Below are 12856 nucleotides of genomic sequence, written 5' to 3'. Positions count from 1 at the left end.
GTTATTTTATTATTTTATTTACTGTTACTATTCTTGCTTCCAGAAAAGCATCAGGTGTTCTATGAAAACTCATAAAATACAGCAAGATAAAAGAGAAATTTTAACAATCCAATGAAGAAAATAGAGCAAAAGAGATAATGAGAGTGGAAAAGGTAGGAAGAAGTTGGAAGAAATCACATTAATATCCAAAATGCCTACCATAAAGTTTTATGAAGGTATGCACTTTCAAGCTGCCAGCTCATTGTTGGCTTTTATTTCAAGTCGTGTTTAATGATTAATTTTAAGAATTTTGTTTTGTACCTATTCTGATTATTTTTGTAGAAATTACTAATAGACGTATGCACTGGGTTGAACAGTGTTTCCCCGAAATGCGCGTCCACTTCAAACCTGTGGTGCCCTTTTGGGAAATAGGCTCCTTGCAGATGTAATCAAGTGAAAATGAGGTCATTCTGGCTTAGTTTTGATCCTAAATCCAGTGACTGGTGTCCTTGTAAGGAGAGAGAGATTTGGATCCAGATACAGGGGAGAAGGCCATGTAATGGCAGAGGCAGAAATCGATGCAACACAGGGATAAGCCAAGGAACACTGAGCACTGTCAACCAGGAGGAAAGAGGCAAGGAAGGACTCTTCCCTAGAGCCTTTAGACGGAACATGGCCCTGCTGACAGCTTGACTTCTAACCTCCAGAACCGTAAGAGAATACATTTCTATTGTTTAAGCCAACCAGTTTGCTGTTAGTCTGTTATGAGAGCCCTAAGAAACTAGTAACAGTGCTTAAATATTTTTCCCCTAAGAACCTAGGATACATGCCCAGTGTGAATATTAAGGCCTGAAAGGAAAAAAAAAAAAAAAATGAAGTAAAAGAAACAAAATTCTAACCATGCTGCCTAGTAAGCTTTTTGTTTAAAACCTATGGCTCTCCTATACACCCTGGCTAGCGACAGAACAAATGTAAGTAAACAAGTGACAAATACTAAGAGGGAAAAGAAATCTTGGAAGCATCCAATCCCATTTAGTTTAACAGATTCTTTTTATGTGGATAAATGGGCTTTTGAAATTGTAATACCTACATTGTTAGATTCTAATTTTTCCAAAGCCATCCAGGGAGGATAGTCTTCAAAAAAGGGAAAATTGGAATACAAGTAAATAGTGCACAGGCAAGATGATTTCAGGACCACTTTAAGACTGCACAGAATTAGAGGGGCACCTGGGTGGCTCAGTCGGTTGAGCGTCCGACTTCGGCTCAGGTCATAATCTCTCAGTCTGTGAGTCTGAGCCCCGCGTCGGGCTCTGGGCTGATGGCTCAGAGCCTGGAGCCTGCTTCACATTCTGTGTCTCCCTCTCTCTCTGCCCCTTCCCTGCTCACGCTCTGTCTCTCTCTGTCTCAAAAATAAATAAAAACTTAAAAAAATATATTTAAAAAAATAAAAAATTTTAAAAAAATTTTAAAAAGACTGCACAGAATTAGAAAGTTAATATAATACCCAGAACCTGATAACTTTATGCTGGACTTTTGCAAACCAGACGAAAATATTACTTTGTAATCTAAAGATCCTGCAGAAATGAAACTACTGCCTCATGGCCCTGGTATTTTAAGATATGGATAGCCAGCGATGTGGTGGTGACTGGTGTCCACTCACAAAGGCCTTTTGTGAGGAGTCAGGACACTTAGCTCTCACAGCACAAGACTTGTTGTCAACACAGTTCTGAGTTACGTTCAGAAGACAATATGTGGATGTTACCGGGCTGGGTATCCTTTCATGCCATGAAAACTCACACTGTCCGTAACTAGATCACAGACTCAAAGCCTGCGGGCCAGATCCAGTCCACAGGCTTGTTCTGTTTGTCTTGCTCAGGTATTTTGTTTTTAATTAATGGCTAGCTTTTAAAAATTGGGAGATTCCATATGAAATTCCATATCACCAGTGGGCATGAATTTCTGCAGGACAATCATCTGGAGCTGAATAGCAATTTCCCCCTTGGCTGGGGGGCAAGCCCCCCAGTGCCCCACTGTGCACCCCTCCAGGAGCCCGTGGCCCTACAGCACAGGGTTAAGAGTGCGGGTTCTCGGTCCAGACTCCTGGATGTGTGACCTTGAGCAAGTGATTTCTCCTCTGTGACCCTCAGCTTCCTCTCATGTAAAGTGGGTGTAATAACAGTGTCCATCCCATTAGATGGTTCAGGGGATTGAGGGAGTTAAAACACGTAAAGCACTTTGAGTGTGCCTGACACAATAGTGTTTGTTGTTACTTTGATTATTAATTCTTACCATCTTACCTATCCCACCTCTCTCATTTTTATTCCTTGCCTGGCCTTTATTGTTGTGTTTTTGACTCCAGTTCCAGGTCATAGCCTTGCCATCATCTGGAGGGAAAGGAGACAGTCTACCATGTGCCAGCAAAGATTTGCGTGGTGTATTAATAAGAGCCCAGAGTCTACAGTCAGACAAGCTGGCTTTCAATCCCAGCTCTACTTCCTAGCAATATGTCCTTAGACAGATTACTTAGCTCTCTAAAGCCTGTGTTTACTTACTTCTAGAAAAATAGCAATGGGAGATATGAATGAAGGGGAAACTAGGTATGACTTGGAGGCACTTATTAACCCCCTGACGCCACTTTATCTTATTATCCCAAAATATATGCCCAGGATAGTATTAAAACTTGCATGGACTTGAAATTAAAAACAACTCTTCTAAGATGAAAGCACATTTTTTCCCCTACCATTTCAAATAGTAGAAGTATCTAAGCATAAGACAAACGGATGAAGGCATTTCAAGTTCTTGATGTTTTCCAAAGTAATTCCCTTAACCCCTGGACAGACTTCTCAAATCATTGCCTTCATAGTGAGACATCCACCCACAGCTTGAATTCTCTCCAAATCTTATCAAAGATTTAAAAATAACTTTTAAAATAGCACTTTAGACAGTCACATTAAACAGTTCCTGAGAACAGATGACCTCAACAGTATTTCTTAAAGAATACTTTCTACTATTCAACTTGTTTTAGGCTCTATGATTCTAAAATTTTTCATTTTTTAGAAAAAGCAGCAATGTGTTTCTTCTACACACAAAAGAAATAGAGACAGTCACAAACATCAAAGTGTTGACTCAATAGAAAAATCCTTATAAAATTATTTCCTGTAGAGAAAAGTTTCCCAAATCTCAATGATGATAAGATTAAAAAGAGCTGAATGTTAAACTGATTTTTAAAATGAATCAAGACATGCACAAGAATGATCATATCAGCTTTATTCTTAAAAGCCAAAAAAATGAAAGGAAGGAAGGAAGGTAGTAAAGAAGGAAGGAAAAGGAAGAAAGAAATGAAGGAAGAAAGGAAGGAAGAAAAGGAACAAAAATTGATCAACAGTAGATGAGTAACTTGTAAATGCGCACAATAAAATACTTCACAGCAATGAAAAAGAATAAAGTACTGCTATATGTAACAACATGAATGATTTGCAGACATGATGTTAAGCAAAAGAAACAAATCTCAGAATACTCGTTACCTTTGAGAGAGATTGACTGGGAGGGATCATGAGGGAATTTCTGGGGTATTGGAAATGTCTTATATCCTCAACTGAGCTGTGTTTTCATTGTTTTATTTGTATATAAAAATTTATTGAGCTGTATACTTAAGATTAGTGAACTTTGGGGCATCTGGGTGGCTCAGTCAGTTAAGTGTCCGACTTCGGCTCAGGTCATGATCTCACATTCCGTGAGTTGGAGCCCTGCATCGGGCTCTGTGTTGACAGGTCAGAGCCTGGAGCCTGCTTCACAAAAGGCCTCTCCATCTCTCTCTGCCTCTCCCCCTCTCACACTCTGTCTGTCTCTCTCTCAAAAAATAAATTATAAACATTAAAAATTTTTAAAAGATTAGTGTGCTTTATCACATTTAAATTATACCTCAATTAGGGGCGCCTGGGTGGTGCAGTCGGTTAAGCGTCCGACTTCAGCCAGGTCACGATCTCGCGGTCTGTGGGTTCGAGCCCCGCGTCAGGCTCTCGGCTGAGGGCTCAGAGCCTGGAGCCTGTTTCCGATTCTGTGTCTCCCTCTCTCTCTGCCCCTCCCCCGTTCATGCTCTGTCTCTCTCTGTCCCAAAAATAAATAAACGTTGAAAAAAAAAATTAAAAAAAAAAATAAATTATACCTCAATTAAAAGTAAACTTAAAAAATGAATCAGGTTTTGGATGTGGATGTTTATCAACTACATATGGATCCATTAAGGGCTCTGTAGAAAGTTTGAGTTTTGTCACTACAAATAAAAATTAATATAACATATTTGTATTTTACATTGTCATTAAAATTGTCCTTGGAGTAATAGTCTTGGTTTTATTCATTAAATTATATTTTTGTTGTTTGTTTTTCAGAAAAACCTCTTCATGTACTTAAACCAAACAATCTACATCAAAGTTTGAACGATCTTGGATGCCTCATGTTTATGTACTTCCATACTATTGAGTCCTTTTTTGTTTCAGAGCTGGCTATGGGTGTAGTGAGAAGAAAATGACCTTGAAATTGTTAGATCAGTATTGGAATCCTTAGGCGGGAAGCAAATCACTCCTCCTTTCTGAATTTCTGTGTTCTTACCTGCAAAATGGAGACGATGTCTCCCTCATAGGGTTATTGAAAGAGTCCATTGAGAGAAAGTTTGTAAAACTCTTGGTACACACTTTTTAAATGGAAACTACTGCTAAATGAAAGAGAGCATTTATCTCTTTGTTTGAAAAAGATCATGACATACAGTCCCAAGTAGCCAAGCCTCAAAGATTTACCTCCGAGAAATGTAGGAAAAGCCAAAACTTTTGCCCACATATATTAACACTAGTATAATCTCTGGCTCAGCCCTGAGCCTACAGTGGGTCTTCACTTCCTCCACAGCCTTTTCTAATATCTCCTTCCTCTCTGGCCTTCCATTACTAAAACAAAACATTCCTTTGCTTCTCTTCTAGGAGCTTCCTGTCTACCACCTGAATGTTAGTCCCACTCCAGGGCCCGGAGCCTCTGCTTCTGCCCCCAAGAGGCTGCCTAAAGCATCTTTCCACCAAGGCAGATAGTAGTTACCAATACTCCAGAAAGTGACATCTTCTTTACATTTTTTTTTCCAATAAAATAACTCAATTACAGTTTGTGAAAAATAAACAGCCAGCCATGAATGAATGTACACGTCCACAGAAATGGAAAATAAATGTAACTGAAAAAGTCTGCTGCTTGTTTATAGTTCAGTGTGAATAAAACTCCAGCCCTAGGCTCAGTAGCAGGCACCAAAAAGAAGTCAACATTGGAAAATTCTTTCTGTAAACTCAAACTTGCTTTGGATTTTTATGGCACTGGAGGATAAATGTGAGTGTATTCCTCACAGAGATGGTCCTATTGGCATTTAGGGCAAGACAATTCTTCCCTGTACCGTATTGCACGGCACATGGTGAGGTGCTCAGCGGCCTTGGCTCCAGCCAGTGAGGGGAATAAAGACGCCTTCAGGGAGGCAGCATGGTTGAAAACCAACTACAGCTTGGCATTGTCTCCCTGGGGCTGGGGGATGTTACTGCCAATGAAATGGGAACTCAGAATGTAAATTAAGTTTAGTTGCAGGAAAATACATAATTTTTTTTGTTTGAGAGGGACAGCGCACAGAAGGTGGGGGGGGGGGCAGTGGCGGGGGGAGAGAGAGAGAGCCCATGAGTTTGTGGATGGAGCTTGGTACTCATTAACTCCTGTCTGGTGGAAGGAATTCAGGCTTGGGAGTGGGGCTGCCATGGGCAAATGTGTAACACCTAAGGGGACACCAAGCATATCATACGCACTGCAGATTTGTGTATTTATTAAACAATTTTACCGTCAGTAAAGGCATCTTGAGAGAGAGGCAGCTGTTCCCAATTTGGACAATGATGCCATACTGACTAGAGTTGGCCCTGACAGGGAGTTTGAAGACCTTGGGATCTATGCTCTTATTAGATGTCACGTCATTGCTATGCACCATTCCCCATCTACCATAAGAGGATGATGTGAACCTATCAGAGGCTGGTAAGACAGCTAACTGAAAAGAAGAGAAACGCTAAGAAGAAAATTAATCCCATCTTTTAGAGAAAACGTATTCATGACACAATTTTCAATTTAAAAACAGAAATTTGGAAAAATAAAAATCCTGGGGTTAGGACAGAGGTTTCCAAACTATCTCAGTCCATGAGCCCTTAGTGCCTCAGAGCTGTTTGGAAATACCAAACAATTCTGTTTACTATGTAGTAAGGTCCAAACAACTTAAGTCCTAAAAACTCAGGAGCATTTTTAAAAATAATGCACATAGGGGCGCCTGAGTGGCTCAGTTGGTTGAGCATCTGACTTCGGCTCGGGTAATGATCTCACAGCTTGTGTCGGTTCGAGCCCTGTGTCGGGCTCTGGGCTGACAGCTCAAAGCCTGGAGCCTGCTTCAGGTTCTGTGTCTCCCTCTCTCTCCACCCCTCCCCGCTTGCCCTCTATCTGTCTTTCTCAAAAATAAATAAACATTAAAAATTAAAAAAAATAATGCACATAAATTGAAAGAAAAATAATTTTATGTCATTTTTTAATAATCATACTTACTAACAGATGTGTTCTACTCTAGCACAACTCGCCTTCTCAAACTTTGGAAGCAGAGTAAACTCTGCCACCGGCAATTCCTGTTCCACATGGATTTCCATGGGGTACTTCCTTTTTATCATAGTAATTTTTAAAAACCTAGCTTTCCAAAGATATGCATCATCTAAAGGAATATAGCACAATTGAATATTGAATGTGAACTATTTCAAGCTACTGGTTTGTGCAATGTCCAAAAGATGCCAAGTTTCTCAAAATTTTAAGTGTCTCATGATGCCTCCTGTGAATTTGCTGTAACATCTCATTCCTGGAACACAGCTGAAGACAAGTGGATTAGGACAATGAAACCCTAGATACATTGAAAGTAACTGTGGTAAAGGTGTTTATAATGGCCTACCACCGATGGCTCTGGTGATCTATGATTAAGTCTGAAAGTCCAGCACTCAAGAGCCTGTTTATTTCTTCTTGGGCACTTGAGATAATGTCTTTGAAAGCGTTTTAAAAATTCTGAAGTGCTGTAACAATGGTAATTGCAGAATTAGCTGCTGAAAGAGCTGTCTACTAGAATGTAAGCTCCAAGAGGCCAGGGAGTTTTGCATCCTCAATGCCTAGAACAGTGCCTGGTATATAATTGGTCCTTAATAAATAGTTGATGAATTAATGGATAAAAGAAAAGAGGATTCATTGACATTTTGACTCTTGGTGTTTTTAATAGCGTTGTAAGGTTAGTGTTGGTCTTACACTTTTCTCTGTATTTTCTCAATTCAGTTAGTGATCTTCCTAATGAAACATAAGTTGAGGTGTGGTTAAAGATTACGTATGTACATAGAAGTGCTCAGCAAATGATTGATTTTTTATAGGGAGGCAAAGTAGGGTGGTGGCAAGGATATAAGCTTTGGGGTTAGACTAATCTGGATTTGAACTGACTGGACATTCACCAGATTTCTATGGGTCTCAGCTTTTTCACATGTAATATGGGTATAAACATCTTAGCATATAGGATTGCTGTAGGGCTTAAATGAGAAAATGTATGTAAAGAACTTAATGCAGTGCCTGGAACATAGGATGTATAGATAGGAGCTATTATCCCAAAACATAATTTTCACTTTACTTAGCTCATCTCATTCCTCTGAAGGTAAATTTCAGGACATATGAATAGATCGTATGTTATATATACCAGACTACCTCATGTTACATACACATGCTACCTCAGGACCTTTGCGTTGGCCTGGAGTGTTTTTCTGATAGATGTCCATTTTCTTCCACTGAGTCTTCTCAGATTTACCTTCTCAATGAGTCCTACACAGAATTTCCATTCATAATTCACAAGTCCAACCCCTTACACCTATCACCTTTTAACATACTACTTTCTACGCCATTTATTTTTATTCCACTCTTACAAGAATATAAATTCCAGGACAGGGATTTTTGTCTGTTTTGTTCTCCAATACCTTAGTGTCTAGATCAGTGCCTAACACAAGGTAGGCCCTCAATAAATATTTATAAAAATTGAATTGTTGGTTTAAATATATTTCCACTGAATCTTATGCTTTTTCGTTTGGACCCACTATTTAGTTTGTCAGTATGATTCTGAGAAATTATTACCTGCTTTCATCCTGCATCTTTCAGTGTGACCAATCACCCACATTTCATGCGACCAGCCACACGAGGGAAAGTGCCAGGAATCCATCCCTGTTCAATAACTAGCTGTGTGAATGTTGGCGATTTACTTAGCCTCTCTGTTTCTTGGTTGCCTCACTTATAACTGAATATAAAAACCATCTCTACTCCACAAAAATCTTGTGAGGATTCAATGAGTTAATGCACATGAAGTGCTTACAATTAGCTATTGTGATTCTATTTATAGTCAGATCTAGGCCCCTCTCCCCTGTAATCCTGCTCCAGCCTCTACTGCTCCCTGTTGGGAAATTCATCCTCTCGTACTTCTTTCATTTCCCATATCTTACACATCAGGTCTGAAACTATGAGGTCTCTTCAGCTTCAACTCTTCTCCATTATTATTATGTTTTTTTAAAGCATTTGCTATTAGGCCCAAATTGCTTTTTGGATCTCCAGGTAACTCTGTCACTAACCTGTGCCTGGAATAAAGCTTTCATGTTTTGACAATGTGAGCTTAAGGAAAACCCCAGTGGAAACAAGGGGAAATTTTTCCTCCAAGTAGCTTTATTTGACTTTAATCCAAAGCTATTTTAATATTTACTCTCATTTATCACCAATAATCTACCCCATTTCATTTAAGGGGGTTTTTGTTTTTAGATTTTTAAAAACCCTGTCCCTCCTTAACATCTTGGGTTGTACTATTTTAAAGAGAAAATAACTTCAAGTCTTCTAAAACATTTTTTTTTACCGTGAAACTAATTTATAAAATCCCTAACATGTATATGCTCTTTGAACTTCATTCTGAGGCCAGAGGAGAAGAAAATATCCTCTTCCTGGAAGGGCTACGCTATCTTAACTTGGACAGCGTAAAATCTGCCCTACCTCACACCACCAGTCTCAGGAAAAGGAGGCTGCCAGCGAACTTGGCTAAAGGTGGGGAGGTAAGAGGTCCAAAGGATTAAATTTCCAGCTCCCAAAATAACCTCTGAGCACTCCTGCCACCTCCAAATCAGGTCCTGCATGCTTCTTCATGCTGGAAGAGTGCCACCTCTCTGGCCTGGTCCCAGAAAGCCCTGTGGAGCCCTGGATGGCCCTCTGTCTCCAGAGAACAGCCCCCTAAAGAGTCTGGGGTGCGCACTGTATTTAAGGTAGACATACAAGGTGCATCTCTTCTTGTACTCTTATCATTCTTCACTTTCTTTAATGTCCTCTTTTTCTTCTACCTTCTCCTCCACCTGCCTTTAGACTAGTGGAAGGTCTCAGGACAGTGTTTTCCAAAACTCAGTAATGTGAGTACCACTGTCCTATATCCTTCCCCTGCACCATGTCCGAATCCCACCTGTATTATTTCTTTAAGTTAGCTCACTTTTTCAGTTACATTTGTAGACACTAGCTATTAATGTATTGCACTGTTTTAAATTTAAAACCATTTTCATTTGCCATAAACAGAAGGCTCACATGTAGATACAATTAAAAGAAAACTATATAGTACTGGAATTTTAGTTGGATATGGGGGCTTGCTTCAGGCCTTATGACTGGGTCTACTCTGTTAGGTTAAGGAATTCTGGAGACGTATTAAAGACATATTAGTAGCAGAGTGAGACTTGTGCCTTGAAATGGAGACTGGAAAGAAGACCAAAACGAGAGCAACTCTCTCATCTTCTTTTGAAATGCCATATCTACATATAACAAGCATTCCCACTTTGGGAAATATTGCTTTGTTGAATTTTAGACTCACAAAAGGCAAATAAGTTTGTGAAACTTGATAAATCTCATTTCTTTCAAGCACCGAGTACATTATTTATTAACTGTACTCAAAAACTTGTTGCACATTTTTTCTCATTATTTGTGCCCAGCTTTTGACCAACTACCACAGTGTTTTTGCATATGACTCCTGTGGATCACAAAATGCAGCAAGTGAATGGATCTTTGGAGCCATCCAGCCCAAATGCCGAGGACGATTTGCCCAAGGTCACACAGAGAGTGGTCTAATTTTTGTGTTCCTTGTTCCAAGGAACAAGCTATCTCGTCCCTCAGGAGTCTTCGTGAAGGGCTGCCTGACTGGAGGGAAGCCAAACCTCTCGCCTCTGCTGTGTTGACTACAGTTGCCATGGCAACGGCGCATTGTTCCACGCCTCGTCTTGGTGACGTCAAGACAACAGCATCCAATGGGAAAGCAGCTCGGCGTCATGCACCGCCTTTCCCGGCGGGCACCGCCTTCGCAGCCGGGAGAGAAGCGTTGACTGTGTGGGGAAGGCTGGCTCGGGTCGCGGCCGCGGCGAGTTACATCCTTTTCCAATCTGTCCGCGTCCGCCGTCGCCCGTGACGGAGCCAGGATGTTCGGGATGCTGAGCAGCAGCTTTGAGGATGATCCCTTCTTCTCGTGAGTGGGGAGGGAGGGGCGGGAGCCCGCGGTTGCGCGGGAATTCAAGGATCTTGAAGGGAGCTATTTTAAGGGACAAGAGCGAGTTAAAACTCTGAAGAGGACGAGAGGGAATTTAAGTAACTCCGGGAGGCGGTCTGGAGAAGAAAAGGACTCGAGGCCGTGAGAGGGAAGGGAGAAGAGAATTTAGGGGTGTGGGAGATTGGGGAGAGAAGAATTGGGGGGGCTTGGGGGAGAGAGAGGAAGACTTGGGGGTGTGTGGGGGGAGAAGATTGGGGGCCGTGGGGAGGGAGAGGACTTGGGGACGTGCGAGGGAGCAGAGACAAGGATTTGGGGGCGTGAGGTGGGGAGAGGTGCGAGCCGACCCCTGGCACTGGACTTCGGGTGCCCGAGCGAGTTCCCGCGTTCAGAGGTCCGCCTTGGCAGCCGCAGAGCTTTGCAGGTGACGGTAACTGCCGTTTAGGTGGAATTTCTGGTGAGAATTATGCTTAGAGGACCCTTTTCACACCTGTTTCGATCCCAAATGAGGGGCAGGGAATGTCTTACAAGATGACAATTGTTTGTAAAGGGAAACATTTTTAAAATAGCATTTTTCATAGTATGTGTTTATGAGAGCACAAGAAAGTTGGAGAGTTATGCTGTCCCTCACCACGGAGTGGTTGGAAGTTGCCATGTTCACTGTTCGGTTTGTTTTTGCTTGCTTTGTCACAAAGCTAGGCGTGTTTGTAAAGGGACTCCTTTTTCTGTCAAAGTGCAAATAGGACAGGGAAGCAGAGGGTGCATTTAACACCGCAGGTAAACAAGCATCAACCCTGTGGACAGTCCCAAGTGAATTAATGTGATGCCTTAGGAAGAAGGCATCTAGAACTTAGTTACTTCATTATAATGTAGTTTTCTTGGGGGTGGGTAGGTTGCCTGTGGGTTTTTTTAGTTCTTCCTTTGGCGATTATATAAAAGTAGTACAATCTAGTTGAATTCCCAAGACAGGATGATTTGTGATACTTTTTTGCCCAAATGTTTTGCCAGTTTGAATTTTGACTTGGTGTCCTAATTTATTTTAATCAATTAAATTCTTTATGCAACTTGGAGACATTTTTTAAGAAGTTTAAAATGTTGACAGTTTACCACATAGATTGTTTCATTGTTTAAAAAAAAAAAAAATATCATGGTGGCTTAAATGTGTTAGTAATATTTTAAACCAAATAACATACAAATAATAATTGAAAGGATAATTAATGGTAAAAAAGATGAAATGATTAACATAGAAAAATATAATGATTAATATTTTATTCTAAAGATTATTCATTAAAATTAAAGAGTGTATGGATTCAGGCAAATTTATTGTGCTGTTGTAGTTAACTTGTTTGGGAGCTGTTGGGACATTTACAATTAATGTCATTTTAACAAATTTTAAATTTTGTGCTATATTATGATTTGCTCTTGTAAAAGCCTCTAAGAATAGGGACTAAATATATCCATAGATTAGTTGAGCTGTTGAAATGGTTCCTGAGTAATTGTGACAGCAGTACAATGGGTAATAGTTAAGAAGATTATGGTAGACAACTTGTGAGTTGTATTATGTCCTTGATTATATCAAAAAGAGCAATGGCCTTAACTAAACCATGAGTGTATAATTAGTACCTTCTTTAAAACGTCTCGCAAAAGTGTAATTTAAACTCTTGGGGAACTGTCTGAGCAAAAGCAATGAACCCAAGAGTCAGGGTCAGAAATAGTAACAGATCACAAATAGTAGGCATACATCAAAGAACACTCTTCTCCATGCTTAGGATGGAAAGGACCATCAGTTATAACTCTCCATAGACTTTTTCAAATGCAGGCAGCCGTTTCATATAAATTGAGGATAAAACTATTGTAATTAACTTTATAAAATAGATGCATGCTTATAATTTCGTTGCTCCACATTGAACTATATAAAGAGTAAACATAATTGGGTGGGTAGGGGAGTAAAGAAGAAAGAGAATGTGAGTTCCTATTTATTTCCAGTAATCTGTCATTTGACACATCCCCTTGACCCCAACCCCAAACAAAATGAATATCCATTACTCAATATAAGTCAAACATAAGGAATTCATAAAGATGGCAGACTCCTTATCAAATCATCCACTGACCTTAAAGAACACAGAAAGGTTCTATGCCCACCATCTTTTGTACAAATATTAGCCCTATTACTAACATTATGTGTCATTGGGGTCCTTTGTTGCTAATTTAATGTCTGACATGTAGAAAGTATTCAGTAAATATTGTTTAATGATAATCTGGTGTCCT

The 12856-nt window shown here is 40.1% G+C and overlaps 1 protein-coding gene and 1 long non-coding RNA gene across 6 annotated transcripts in view; both read left to right on the top strand.

Moving 5' to 3' along the window:
* Nucleotides 1–527: 527 nt before the first annotated feature.
* Nucleotides 528–5199, top strand: LOC123611326. Its single transcript, XR_006718586.1, has 3 exons — nt 528–690; nt 4365–4437; nt 4947–5199. It is a non-coding gene; the product is annotated as an uncharacterized LOC123611326 (long non-coding RNA).
* Nucleotides 5200–10399: 5200 nt separating this feature from the next.
* Nucleotides 10400–12856, top strand: part of MLF1 (myeloid leukemia factor 1) — a 36426-nt gene continuing 33969 nt past the window's right edge. For 4 of the 5 annotated variants that reach the window (XR_006718585.1, XM_045503147.1, XM_045503146.1 and 1 more), the window contains exon 1: nt 10400–10570. Coding sequence is in view for 4 of the 5 variants with exons in the window: in XM_045503147.1 (XP_045359103.1) it covers nt 10524–10570 (47 nt within the window). In the remaining variant the exon portion in view is untranslated. The remainder of the gene's footprint in view (nt 10571–12856) is intronic. The other variant, XM_045503145.1, reaches the window with a different exon arrangement.

This window comes from Leopardus geoffroyi, chromosome C2 (assembly GCF_018350155.1).
Source record: "Leopardus geoffroyi isolate Oge1 chromosome C2, O.geoffroyi_Oge1_pat1.0, whole genome shotgun sequence".
Classification (NCBI taxonomy): domain Eukaryota; kingdom Metazoa; phylum Chordata; class Mammalia; order Carnivora; family Felidae; genus Leopardus; species Leopardus geoffroyi.
This window is presented reverse-complemented; position numbering and strand designations above follow the sequence as displayed.